At 53.5% G+C, this 13413-nt stretch overlaps 1 protein-coding gene across 1 annotated transcript in view; it reads right to left on the bottom strand.

The window, feature by feature from the left end:
* Positions 1-3729: 3729 nt before the first annotated feature.
* Positions 3730-13413, bottom strand: part of NCKIPSD (NCK interacting protein with SH3 domain) — an 81736-nt gene continuing 72052 nt past the window's right edge. Inside the window, exons 9-13 of the mRNA XM_038772952.1 lie at positions 10422-10502; positions 9962-10090; positions 7531-7623; positions 5833-6005; positions 3730-5380 (exon numbers count right to left, since the gene is read on the bottom strand). Coding sequence (XP_038628880.1) covers positions 5177-5380; positions 5833-6005; positions 7531-7623; positions 9962-10090; positions 10422-10502 — 680 coding nt within the window. The 3' untranslated portion in view covers positions 3730-5176. The remainder of the gene's footprint in view (positions 5381-5832; positions 6006-7530; positions 7624-9961; positions 10091-10421; positions 10503-13413) is intronic.

The following is a 13413-nucleotide window of genomic DNA, read 5'->3' on the forward strand; positions in this document are numbered from 1 at the left end:
CAAGATGTTGCCAACTTGTACTTCCCAAGCGCTTAGTACAACGCTCTGCACACAGTAAGTGCTCAATAAATACGATTGAATGAATGACACAGGACGTGCCGCAGCTACCAACTGAAAGGCCCACCTGGTGTTTGTGTGACGGAGCGTAGATCATCATCACCATCCGTTATTTATTGAGCATGAGTGCGGGGAACTGAACTGCGAAGCATTTGGAAGCAAACGAGAAAAGAAAAGGGCAGTCTCTGCCCTCGAGGAGTTTACAATCCACTAAAGGAGGCAGGAGGGTACAGATAATATGCCCGTAAAGGAAACAAATGGAAAACAGATATAACTAGTGTCAGCAAGAGTAAACAAATCAAAAATAAACCCATATGTACAGAAGCAGCTTGGCCCAGTGGAAAGAGTACAGGCCTGGGAATCAGAGGACCTGGGTTCGAATCCCAGCTCTACCACTTGTCTGCTGTGTGACCTTGGGCAAGTCGCTTAACTTCTCTGTGCCTCAGTTACCTCATCTGTAAAATGGGGATAAAGACTGTGAGCCCCATCTGTGTCCAACCTGAACGAACTCCGGGTAATGCTTTGGTTGGGTCCCTGGATGGTAGGATCCCCTTCTAGACTGTGAGCCCATTGTTGGATAGGGACCGTCTCTATGTGTTGCCGATTTGTACTTCCCAAGCGCTTAGTACAGTGCTCTGCACACAGTAAGTGCTCAATAAATACGTCTGGTATCTACCCCGGCGCTTAGTATGGTGCCTGGCACATGGTAAGCACTTAACAAATGCCATTAAAAAAAAAAGCAGCATAGTCTAACAGAAAGAGCATGGGCCTGGGGGGGTAGAGGATCCGGGTTCTAATCCTGACTCCGCCACTTGCCTTCTGGATGACCTTGGACAAATTGCTTAACTTCTTTGGGCCTCAGTTTCCTTATCTGTAAAATGGGGATTCGATACCTGTTCTCCTTCCAACTTAGACTGTGAGCCCCAGGGGGGATGGGGACTGTGTTTGACCTGATTATCTTGTATCTAACATTTAGTACAGTGCTTGGCACGTTGTAAGTGCTCAACAAAGACCACAATTACAAATCAGGGTGACTAAGAGGCTGAACTGATCAGAGAGGTGGGGTTTGGTTGGGGAATGACTCCTGGGGGAGGTGTTTATTTTAGGAAGAAGTCCTGTTTTTCTCTGTGTGACTTCAAGCACATAACCACCTCTCTGTTCCAGTTCTCCAATTTTGTAAAACGAAGAGAACTACCTCCTTAGGCACTAAACAGTGCTCTGAGCCCCTTGGACAAAGAATCTAGCTGGGGAGCCCCAAGGCATTCATATTGATTATAATTAGTCCATAGCCTGAGTTGGGAAGAAGTGAGCCACCACCCTAATGGGACCGGCAGCCCCAGCCCTGCTCTCATTATGACGGTTATGGTATGAGCCAAGCACCGTGCTCGATATGAGATTATCAGATTGGACAAATGATCACCATCTAAGGGAGATCTGAGCTGTCTGTGGGGCCAGTTTGCCCACATTCTTGCAATCGAGCCCCCAGAACAATCCAATCCTAATCATCAGCTCTACTTGTAATCCCCCTCCAGCCCACCCCATCCCCGGGGACAGATTTCTGAAAAACAGGGGTTTGCAGGGGCTGACCTCAGTGGAGAGTGGGCCAGGAACGACTCATTGCTATGGGGTAGCAGGAGCGGGAAAGCACTGGCTTCTGCATTCAGCTTGGTGTCCGGGAAGGGATGAGAACATCATTCTCCTAGGAAATATAGGAGAAGAGCCAGACCGACCCCAAGAAGGGAGCTTCCAGGAAGGGAAAAGGCAGGATGCCAGAAAGCGGGGAAGAGGGCAGACTAAAACTCCTTCTCCTATTCGATTCTGGATCCTAGGATCAGAGCCAACATTTGGCTCTTTGCTGAGGGACTTGTCAAGCCACAAGGGCAGAGGAGGTGAGAATTCTACTCAGGTTCACTCACAGCCAGATCCACCCATTGCATTCGCTTGCCCTCTCTTCCCTCCAAGCCAACGGGCCGTATAGGCCCTATCTTGGGTGTCAGGTCATCATGTGGCCATCCCTTCTGCCTGCCTTGGTGCCAGACTCAAGGCCAATTTAGGCTCCATGCAGGGCCTGATTTTCAGCTCCCAGGACTATTACACAAAACAGAATCCCTGGCTACGGAGGAGGAGGAAAGTTGTGTGGAGGGGTGGGGGGCGACACTCCAGCGTTGGTTAATTGCTGGTTACAGAGCTGCAATCTAAACGCCCTCAGAACCAGGGCAGTTAAAGGAGCGGGGTGAGGGGAGGATGATCATGGCCCAGCTGGAGGCACTTACCCCAAATAGGTGATCCCCCAAGGCTTCCCTGGCCATGCCTCCCCTTGTAGCTACTCCAACCATCCCGCATGTATGGAGTGCCTTCTTGGGCAGAGCATAACAGAGGAGCAGAGCTGCTTACCACTCAGGCACTCTGCCCACTGCTCCATTCAACCCCTGGCCTCTTCAGAGGCCCAGATGACTGAATCCTAGCCCAAGGGCTGGTTTTTCAAGTCATCTGTCAGGGTCTATTCCGTCATCGATCCCGCAAAGACCCCAGGGACCTGCTCTGAGCCCCGGGTCACACCCACCGCCTCGACCCCTGCAGTCAGCGCCTCAACGGCAGGATTTCCAACGGGATTTCCTCTTGGGAGGGAGGCTGAGCAGGAGGGGGCGGGAGGAGAGAGGGGATTAGGGTGAGAGGTAAGGGAAACAGGGAAGGCACTAGGAAACAGGAATAACATGCTTGAGGAATCCCCATCACTCCTCATCAGAGTAGAAGCTAAAGACAGACACAAAGTCATAGCAACAAACACCCACCTAGCTCAATTAGCACATCAGCTGCAGACTCTTGAGCCTTCAAGGCAGGATTGACTCCTGGAAACCTGAGAGGCAGGAGTGCCACTTTGCTGTAAGAAAACCCAAGGCTTCCACGTGGGTTCTGCCACCTCTCCAGCCCAGAGCTCGAGAGAGGTTTCTAAGCCCAGCAGTCTGATCCTGGGATGCTCAATCAATCGTCCCTGGGGCTATACGCTTGGGTGGGTGGGTGGGGTGGGGGGCAAGATGGCTCTCCTCCCTCTTCCTCCCACCCCCAATGCAGGCCATCCACCCCCTCCTAAGGAAGGAGACAGGTCCCTGGGCTGGGGTGTATGGGATGAACAGATAGGATCTCAAAGGTCTCAGCAGGCAAACAGTCAATTTGGGAGGTGGCAGTTCTGGTAAAAAGCTCAGAAGAGCTGGCTTTCTCGCTTCTCAAAGTCTCATCATCTATAATAATAATAATAATGGCATTTATTGGCATCTATAATAGCAATCTATCTGATCTATCTAATCTGATCTATCTGATAGATCTATCAATCTATCTAATAATGGCATCTATCTACCCCGGGAGTCAGGTCTGCACACTCTCTTCACCTCAGGGCAAGGAATGGGGGTGGAAGAGGGGTTGCTATCACCCCAGGGCAGAGAAGCAGCACGGCATAGTGGATAGAGCACAGGCCTGGGGGTCAGAAGCTCATGGGTTCTAATCCCAGCTCTGCCACTTGACTGCTGTGTGACCTTGGGCAAGTCATTTCACTTCTCTGTGCCTCAGTTACCTCATCTGTAAAATGGGGATGAGTGCGCGAACCCCATGTGGGACAGGGACTGTATCCAACCTGATCCCATCTCCCCCCTGCCCCCTACATACCACAAAGCTCCCTTGGTTTTTCAGGATGCTTTATTCCAGTTACATCTAGGGTTAGGGTTTAAGAAAATACATGTCCCTTTTAACATTCGTACATTTTTACAGAGAAAATAGAAATTGGTTTCAGGTCATCTGCGGCCGCTGGGAGCAGACTCGTGGCTGCCTTCTCCCCACCCCGCCCTCCTCTACGAGAGGGAGTTGCCACTTCCCGTGGGCCCCAGCAGGGAGAGAGATGCCCACTCCTTGCCACGGCCACCACCCGCCCTTGCACAGTAGCCTCGCCGTGGCCACGGTTGCTCCTGACCGCCCCTCCTCAGTCACACAGCACGTTCTGCTAGGACACCGAGTTCGACCAGGGAGATAAATACTGCAAGACTTAACTGGTGTAGCGAGTTGGTCACAGCAGACCTAGGGGTTGAGCCTGGGGACACGCCAGACTTCTAGCTACCTAGAGGCAACATCAAAGCAGCTTCTCCATACATGGGTGTAGTTCATGGCAAAGCTAAGGCAAGAAAACCAGCAGATTAACAAAAAGAGCCTCCTCCCCCTAGCAAACGTCCCCAGAAGCATCCCCTCTCCCACTGGACCCCCACCACCCGGGGGAATTCTCCAGAAACCAATCTAGGAGGCACCAGGAGAGGACCTCATTCTGGCGTTTGCATTCCCATTTGTTCATTTTCTCTCTCTGTGTGTCTGTCGGTCTGTCAGTCTCTCTCTCTCCAGCTGGCTCCTCCTGAGGACTGCTCCACCACCCTCCTGGATCGTGGAGGAGGGGCTGAAACATCACCACTCCAAGCAGGGGTGGGGTTTGGCCTTGCTAAACTCTAGGGGTGGAGCTAGCCTGAAAGGAAGCAAAGGGCATAGAAGGCTTGGAGCTGAAGTCGGGGGTGGGGGGGACATCTCTCCGGTGATGGCAGCTGCCCCCTGGGCGCGCCTCTCACCATCAGAATGGCAGCCCACTGACTCCAGCAGTCGGATACACAGCACGGATGGTACAAGAAGCTTTTTCCAAGCACTGCCAGATGCCACTTGGCGACAGCAGGGAGAGGAAATGGACAGGGGCACGGGACCCTCTTCTCTGAGGCTGTATATTCAGAAATTCCCTACAGAAACCCAAGGAGCCTTTCAGCTTCCCAAGTCCTCAGTTTGTAACCTGCTCCCTTCTGGGGTGTTGGGGCTCAGGGAGGCCCCAATGACGCCATTCCCTTGCTTGGCTTCCTCCCAGCCTCCCAAGCCTGGGGTCACCCCTCAGGCTACTCTACCACGGATGCAAGCCAATGGGACCTTGAGCCCCACCTCTGTGTAAGATGCCACCTCGGGGAAGAGTCAGGTACAATGGTGTCGGGGGGTGAGGGGAGGAATGGACTGACAGGGCAGGTCGGGGGACAAGTGTAAATGGGAAACAGGGTGGTTCCAAAGGGTGAGATGAAGTCCTTCCTCTCTCTGCCGTTCCCGTGGCGGCTTAGCTTGCTGCCTGGGCGATCTCCGGGAATTCCTTGTAGATCTCTCGGATGATCATTTTGTCCATTTGGCACGGGGGTCCCTCTTCCTGCTCGCCCAAGATGCGCTGCAGGGTCCCCTGCAGGTCAGCCAGGCGGTGCCGGTGCTTCAGGTAGGCGGTGGAGCGGATAACGGCATGCATCAGGGACAGGTACTCCATCCGCAGCTGCAAGGGGAGTTGGGAGTGGGGGAGGGGGGTGAATCCACATCTTGGGTTAGGTGTTCTTGGAAATCTCTTCGGTAAGGGGGAAGTGGGGGAGCCCAAACCCGTTTCCTACAAGCAAATGCTTGTGCTCCTTTGGTCCAGTGATGAGGGGTGTAGGTGGCTCGGAGTGCTTGGGAGCTCGGGGAGGGGAGTCTGAGGTAACCGTTTGAAGGTTTGGAGCAAATCTTGGGCCGGACGGAGGAGAGTGGGACCCGCTTGCAAGGCGGACCTAGAGGACGTGGTCCATCTAGGCTGGGATATCGCTGGACCGTGTTACCTGAACACCGACAGTCAATAGATTCTTCCCTCTACTTCCCAACAAGGGGCCCTTGCCCTGTGAGCTTTGGCCAGAAGATCCCAGCTGCCCTGCCTCCCACCCGCCATCATAACTCCCCACCCCCCTATCCCAGCACCTTGTCTCCAGGGGACAGGTCGGCAATCTGCCGCACCATGATGTCAATCATCACCATCATGTCCGTGTGATAGAAGATGCCGGCGGTGTCCTTGCTGGCAAAGATGTCCTGCAGGAACTTGAGTACCGAGTGAGGCGGCTGAGGTTGGTGCTTGAAGATGCACACGGGGTCATCTGGAAGCCAAAGGAATGGGTAGGGGGGTGGGGAGAGGAAGAGACAAAATCAGTCCACGGACTTGTCTCCACGTCCCTCTCCCCCTTGGTCATCTCTGCGGCGGGACCACCCTCCATCACGTGCTACAGGTCTCGACTCAGGCCCACACCCGCCCTGAGCCCACTTCCTCCTCACAGCAGGCAGGTCAGATGCTCCACCTGCAACAATAGAGCCAAATTCCCAGGCAGCGATGAACAGATTCTGTTTACTTGGTGGCAGGGGTGAGCCCAGGCCAATCCTCTCTACCCCTGGCTAATTCTTGGCCTAGCAAATAAACTACAGAAAATTCGAGATCTGAATGCCCCACTACCCACTTATGCCACCGCAGGGAAATCTGAGTATAATTACAAGAGCCATGCACCTTTCAAAGAACCAGGGACCCCTCACTGACCCGTGGGAAAAGAATCAACCCAGTAGCCTCTCCCCATCCCGTCCTCGGCCCAGGGCAGATGGGGAACCCCTTCGGTGGACACCCTTTCCAGAAAGCCCCCCGGGTGCCAGCCGGAGCCCTCCCTGCCAGGGTAGGACTACACATCAGCAACGACTCCTGTCTTCATGGACACTTCCAGGGCAGAGTCTGCAGTCAGCTGTCTCCAGAAGAAGGATGCGATCACAGACCTGCAGCCTCTGCCCAGGGAGGATGGTGGGGACCACCATGGTCCCCCCACCCCCTTCTCTTTTTGATCAAGCTCCACAAAGTAGGTAGCCATTTGCTCCTGGAGTAAGCGGCAGAGGCAGTGGTGGAGTGAATCAGCGATTTGGGGGAGGGAGGGAGCTGAGGGAGAGAGAAAAATGGGGAGCAGGGGGGAGGGAGGAGATGGAAAGGGGGCTGGGATCAGGTTGAGTCTGTGCAAAGACCCTGATTTACAAAGCTGACAGAACCTAAAGCCAACAGAAAGCCTGACAAGCAGCCCTGCCACAGGATGGGTTATTTAACTGCAAATCAACAACATCGAGACGAGGCAGCAGGGCCCCGGCGCCCCAAGAGGTATTAGAAGCTCAGCAACAGGCAAGCCCAGGCTGGACCAAGCAGCATGACGTGGGAGCCAGACACTGAGTTCTTGTGGTTGCTAACCATCTGGGCAGCTGAGGCAGGGAGCTCAGCTCTGGCCCCCAAGCAGGCACAAGAGCAGATTCTCTGACGAGAAGCCAGGCAGTAGTGATCTCCAAGGCCAGGATTCCCTGGACCGATGACCCCTCGAATTCCCGGGGTCTGGGAAACTGGTCACAGAAGCCATTAGACACAGTGCAGTCAGGGGCCAAAAAACCCAAACAAACAAAATCAATGCCAGCCAGCTGGGTGACTTCTGGCCTGGGAAGACGAGAAGTGGAATTGGAAGCTGCACGCCCTGGAGAAGAGCCATCCCGCCAGTCCTTGGAAGCACAGGGCCAACCACCCCTGCCTCCTGGCCACCCTTTTGGCTTCAGCTCGTAGTCCAGCTCCATCCTCCTCGGAGAAGCCTAAGTCTGGCTCCCCTGACTCACCTCCCCTGTTGAGCAGCAGCAGCACTTTTTCTGTGAAGATCTTGACGTTTGGATGCTTGCTCACCGTCGTCATGATCACGTTGTGCTCTGGAACTGAGAGGGGTGACATATTCCAGATCCCTGCCTAGGCACAGGGAGGAGGCTCCCAGCGGCAACTGACACCTTAAGAACATCCCATTGGCTTGCATGAAATATGCCACAGAGAGGAAAGGGTCGCTTGGTTTTCAGTTCCTCAGGGGAAGGAGCCTGGGCAGTGCCAAGCTGTATGCTGTCGTGTGGGGATGGAAAGGATGGGCAAATCCACTGAGACCTGTGCTACTGGAGGAGCCACCCCCCACCCCCTCCAGGCTGCCCTTCAACTCCTCCTGCCTCTGGTCAAAGCCAAGCTGCCCCCAGGTTCTCGCCGCCCCAGCCACGGGGAACTCAACCCTGCCTGGGCCTGGATCTTCCCCTCTATGGCTGAAGGCCTGCATCCTAACTGCTTGGGAGAGTACAACATAGAGTTAGTAGACGCATTCCCTGCCCCAAACGATCTAGAGATGGCAAAGTGGTTTGTGATAGTATCCTCTCGGGCTGCGGGCAGGGAGCCCTTGGGTGGCACTCCATTGCCCTCCAGATAAAACGCAAGTTTCTGACTGGCCATCAGAACTCTCTAAGGCTGGCACCATCCTACCTATCTGGGCTCAGTTACTCCCAATTAATCAAATGAATTTACCGAGCACTGTACTAAACGCTTGGCAGAGTACAATATAACAGAGTTGATAGGACTCAGATAGATGCCAACCTGCAATTTTCATTCCGGTTAAGCTGCCGCTCTGTAGCAATCCCATCTCCTTCCCTCCCTCTGACCCCACCTCTGGCCCTAAACCCAAGCTACCTGTAAACTGGGACAACCTTCCCTGTTTTTTTTTCCCACTATCCTGTCCACCACCTGTCCTTTCCCTCTTAAACGGCAGCTCAGGGCACCCCCTCCCTTCAGGAACTTTGCCCCAGTTAACCACCCTCATTTTACAGCACACCCCAAACCCACAGCTCCCTTTTAATTCATTCTTGTAATTACTACCTTTGTGTCAATGCTTTGTTTACCTGTCTTGCTTCTCCTATTAGATTGTAAATATTAGAGGGGAGGGACCATGCCTATGTTAAAGAACATGTCTTCAGGAGCCTAGAGAAGTGCCTGGGTCCTGGGGGCAGTCAGTCGGTAGGCACTTGTTAGCTTCCAACTCGGAGAAGAGCAGTCCACTCCCTGCCAGGAAGCTGTTCCTACCCCTCCCCTCTTTCCTCCCAATCTGCCTCTTTCCATCTTACTGCAACTGCACATAGGTGCTGGATTCTCCACTTCCACCTGTCTTCCACCTGCCCCAAGCTGCAGTGGCCTGGACTCCACTGATTCTAAAACCTCCTGCAAGCAAGGAATGGGAGTCCTAGATGAGCAGGGATCCCAAGAACGAGTGCTCCCTCTAGACAGTGAGCTTCCTCTAGATTGTGAGCTCGTTGTAGGCAGGAATGTGTCTTTTTGTTGTTATATTGTACTCTCCCAAGCGCTTAGTATGGTGCTTTACACACAGTAAGCGGTCAATAAACGTGATTGAATGAATGAACAAGCGTGGGCCTCTGGAACCTGAAGTGATGGCAAAATCACCCCCCTCAGATCATCCTCTGCTCTTTGTTCCTGAAGGCCGGGAGTAGGGGCCAAATAGCCATTGCATGGTTCCGCCAAGTATCCCGGTGTCATCGTCGGAGACAGGATCCTGAGCTGGATGGACCATTTCCCGAACCCTCTAATGCCCACGATATTCTGGGCATCGATGCTCTGCCCTCGGCCGAAGGGACCAGGTTCCTGCCAATTGGATTGTGAATTGTTTTGCTCAGGGTGTTCACCTCTACCACCGGCAGGATATGGGCTGTTTCCACCAGCCTCTCCATTGGCAACGGCTCCTCAGCATCGGTTACTACTGAGTGCCCAGGGGTGCCAAGCTTTCTGCCCAGGCCCCAGTAGATCCGCTGACATCTTCCAGCTACCTCTTTAGAAAACGAGGGAAGATCGAAGAGAAGTAGCCAGACAGCCCAGTTGGTACCTAATAATGACTAAAGACTGACAGGTTTGGGAGAAGGAACTTAGCCTGGAACACAGCCAGGGGACGGTGAGCACCAGAGGGAGGAGAAAAAGAGAGTGGGGACAGAGAAGAGAGAGGTCCATACACCCACATCCCTTCATCCGACGATGATGGAGCCTCCAGCCGGGAACTTGGCGCCACTAACACCCTCTCTTCCCATTGGGGCACGGAGCGTGTGGAGCAAGGAGGGGGGCAGAGGTGCGGCACCCGCCCACTCCATCTAGCTAAGCCCCTGCTGCAACCGAACCAAGTTTTGACAGCCCCTCAGTCCTGGAGCTTTGGGAGCTGCGTGGAGTGGGAAGGATTCCTCTTACCTGGAATGTGCAGGTTGAAGGCCAGAAGCACATTGACAAAGAGGTCAGGCAGCTGGTCAGTGGTGTCTGAGGGCAGCCCATCCTCAATCACATCCAGCAGGAACTGGACAAATTGGGAGTTGAGGTGCTCTGAAAGAGTGGGAGGGAGGGAGGAGAAGGCTCGGCAGGAGTCAGGGCTTTGGGAACCAAACTGCTAAACATCAGTGCCAGTGGGACCTGTTGTCCACCAACTGGGACCCCTAGTGCTCTAGGGCTGGACCGACCACATGCGGGTGATCCGATCAGAAGTCGGAAGTCAGCGGGACTTGCTTTCCCCCTCCCCGGGCCAGGCTTGTTCTGTTGAGTGCCGCACAGAGGCAGTGGCCCCCAAACCCAGGCCCCTTCGCACCCCCCCCCCTCCCCAACTCACCCCAGCCAGGACTGCTCCACAACTGTTCCCTGGCCAGTGTCTGATACTTACCATAGTGGTGATAGGGCAGCGGCTCCCCCATGGAGAAGATCATGGCCAGCACCAGGGCAGAGTAGCACAGCTTCTGATGGTCTAAAGACAAATCCAATTGCTTACCCCCTCACTCCAAGGTCCGGTGTCTCCTTGGCAGGGAGGGCTACCACCCCAACTGAAGTACTAGCCACCCATGCAGGAGAGCCAAGGCCCAGCTTTCCAGGGCCACCCAGGGACTTGGTTATTACAGCAATGGGGTGGAGAACTTTTGTTTTCAGAGTATCCATCTGACCTGGCAAAAAACAGCAACTTGACCAAACTGCTGTGGGATGAGGGGGGAGCTGTCATCCTTGGAACAGCTAATCTCATAGCAACCTCAGGCCACCAAGGAGAAAAGTCATTTAGAATTTCTGATGGCTTCTTCACCTTGGGTGATGGCTCCTTTTGCTTAGAGGGTGTGTGTGGGGCGGAGGGGAGGGCAGCATATGTGACCCAGGTACTGGTGTAACCATGGAGACACTGGCCTCATGTGAGCCCAGCTTGCTCAATACTCTGCTGCCAGTGCTGGCCATGGGCCAGATGCCATTCTTTCTTGCGGTAGGGTCATGGGGCTTCACTTAAATGGTCCCAGCTCACATGTCACAGCCTGCTCTAGAGGGTACCAAAATTCCCATCACCAGCCAGCCTTGGGGGTGGGGGTGGAGGGGTGGGTTGTCTTACAGATTCGTATCCAGGTCAGCAGGGTCCTTGGTGTGAGAAGCCATGAATACTCATCGTGGACAGGCCCTGGGCACCTCTGCCTTGTCCTTGGCTTCTCCTCTCATGGCACTGCATCTCCCCCAAAGAGACTAGCTGCCAAGATGGGGAGGACATAATGGAACATAGCCTACGATTTCCACCCTCCTGCCTGCTGCCCCCTGCTTGGATCCCTCTTTTTCTAGGATGGGAGCCTTGGCTATTTAATTCAGAATGAGAGCCTGTGGGCTACAAATTCCATGTTCTCAGCAGGATCAACTACTTGTCGGGACTCAAGAAAGCAACATGATCCAAACAGAGGCGAGGCCTCCAAGACATTGGAGACTGTATCCCTTCAGGTTGTGGAAGCACAGTGGTCTAGGCCTTGCATTAGCCTCTTCTCATCCAACCGTTCCCTCTGAGCTGTTTTATTTCTAACCCTGTTTGATTGTCTCCTAACCACTTTGTTTAGGTGGACAAGAGTAACTTCGGTGACTAGAGATCCTAGGAGTGGTAGAATACCAAGAGATGGAACGTCTAAAGGATGGCCTTTAGGACTGGACTCCATTTTGTCTGGCCAAACCACCATTTACTCAAAGCAGGCACATCACATATTCTCCTCTCTCCTTTGTTTCATCCTTTCTAGGTCTCCAGGAAGTTTGGTTTGTCAGGGCCTTGAGAAAGGAAGAAGCCGGAGCAGGATTCCTAACCTGCTTATCAGTAGTGTTTGTTCACCAGATCCTTATAATGGAGAGAACCAGGCAGGGCCTAATAATTACCTCAAGTAGAATTTACTGCTGTTTGTATTAAGATATATACAATGATTTGTGCCCTTGAGTGAAGCTAGGGTGCCTTAATCAATTGCATATAAAGAACCTTTGTATTGCTTGAAGTTGAGCGGGCTTTGACTAGCAAAGGAAACTCCACCCATCAACCACCACTCCCTACTAGTGCCAAAAGAAGCACTAGTAGTAATAAACTTGTCACAGACATACCATTTTGAACACAATGCAGAGTCTGTGAAGTTTTCTTACACAAGGCGGAGGAAGAAATCAGCTGACCAGTCATGGCCCAACGGGAAAAACTGCATCAAAACCACTTGCGGCACTGGTCCTTTGACACTAAATCACAGGACCCAGCCCACCGAGTCACAGATCATCGGGAAAGGAGTCTCAGTCAGCGAATCCAAGTGGGAGCCGAACGGCAAGCAGGAGTCGTCTGCCGGGCTGTCTCTCCGATTCCCAGCGAGCAACCTCCTGACCCTGATGGAGTTGGAAATCCAGAGGAACCTGGATTCTGAGCTTCCCAGGCTGGGAGGCACCTACTGGGTTTTGCATAGATAGCCTCCTCACTGTCCCTTGCAGCCCCAGCTCCTCACCAGCATAATGGGGCTGCTTGGCAGGCCAAAAGGGGCAGCCATTCCCTGGAATCCCAGGCACCGAGACCTTGCTCAGACCACATTATCCAAGGCAGAGCAGGCAACTGAGAGAGTGGAGAAGTGCTGTTTACATTCAAAAGCATGCTGAGAGCACGGCAGTCACCAAATGGCTGGCCAGGAACTACTTTTTCAGAGCCATACTGGGCCAGGGCCACCCGCATGAGCGGTCTTCCCACCCAGGATGACAGGCAGCATGGAAGTGGCTTCCGAGGGGCAAGAAAACTGAGGCGTCTGGTGAAGGAGCTGGCCAGTGGCCAAAGGCCTTAAACTAGGCTGGGGTAATGGATGCTCTCTCCTGGAGACTTCAGCATCTGCCTGGATTTGTGCCAGAAAGATGGTCAGCACGGAGCCCAGGAAGAGTCAAGGTCAAGTCTGTCATTCCTGGTGTCAGGGGCAAAGACCCTGGGTGGGCAATGGGAAGCTCAATGTTCATTTAGCCTGAGGAGGAACTCCAACCTCTCCCTTGCCCAGCACTCCGCAGATAATAATAATAATGATGACGATGATGGATACAAACAAATCGTGTTGGACACAGTCCCTGTCCCATGTGGGGCTCAAAGCCACAATCCCCATTTTACAGATGAGGTAACTGAGGCCCAGAGACTTACCCAAGTGAAGTGACTTACCCAAGATCACATAGCAGATGAGTGGCAGAGCTGGGATTAGAACCCAAGACCTTTTGACTCCTAGGCCTGTCCTCTGTCCACTATGTCATGGGGCTCAGCATCCCTGAACTCAACACCATCTCCACTGCTCCTTTAGTGCCCTGGGGTATTTCAAATGAACCCCTGATCACACCACTATCGGTCTTAGGAGATAGCCTCTGGCAGCAAAGAA

Source organism: Tachyglossus aculeatus, chromosome X1 (genome assembly GCF_015852505.1).
Source record: "Tachyglossus aculeatus isolate mTacAcu1 chromosome X1, mTacAcu1.pri, whole genome shotgun sequence".
Lineage (NCBI taxonomy): Eukaryota > Metazoa > Chordata > Mammalia > Monotremata > Tachyglossidae > Tachyglossus > Tachyglossus aculeatus.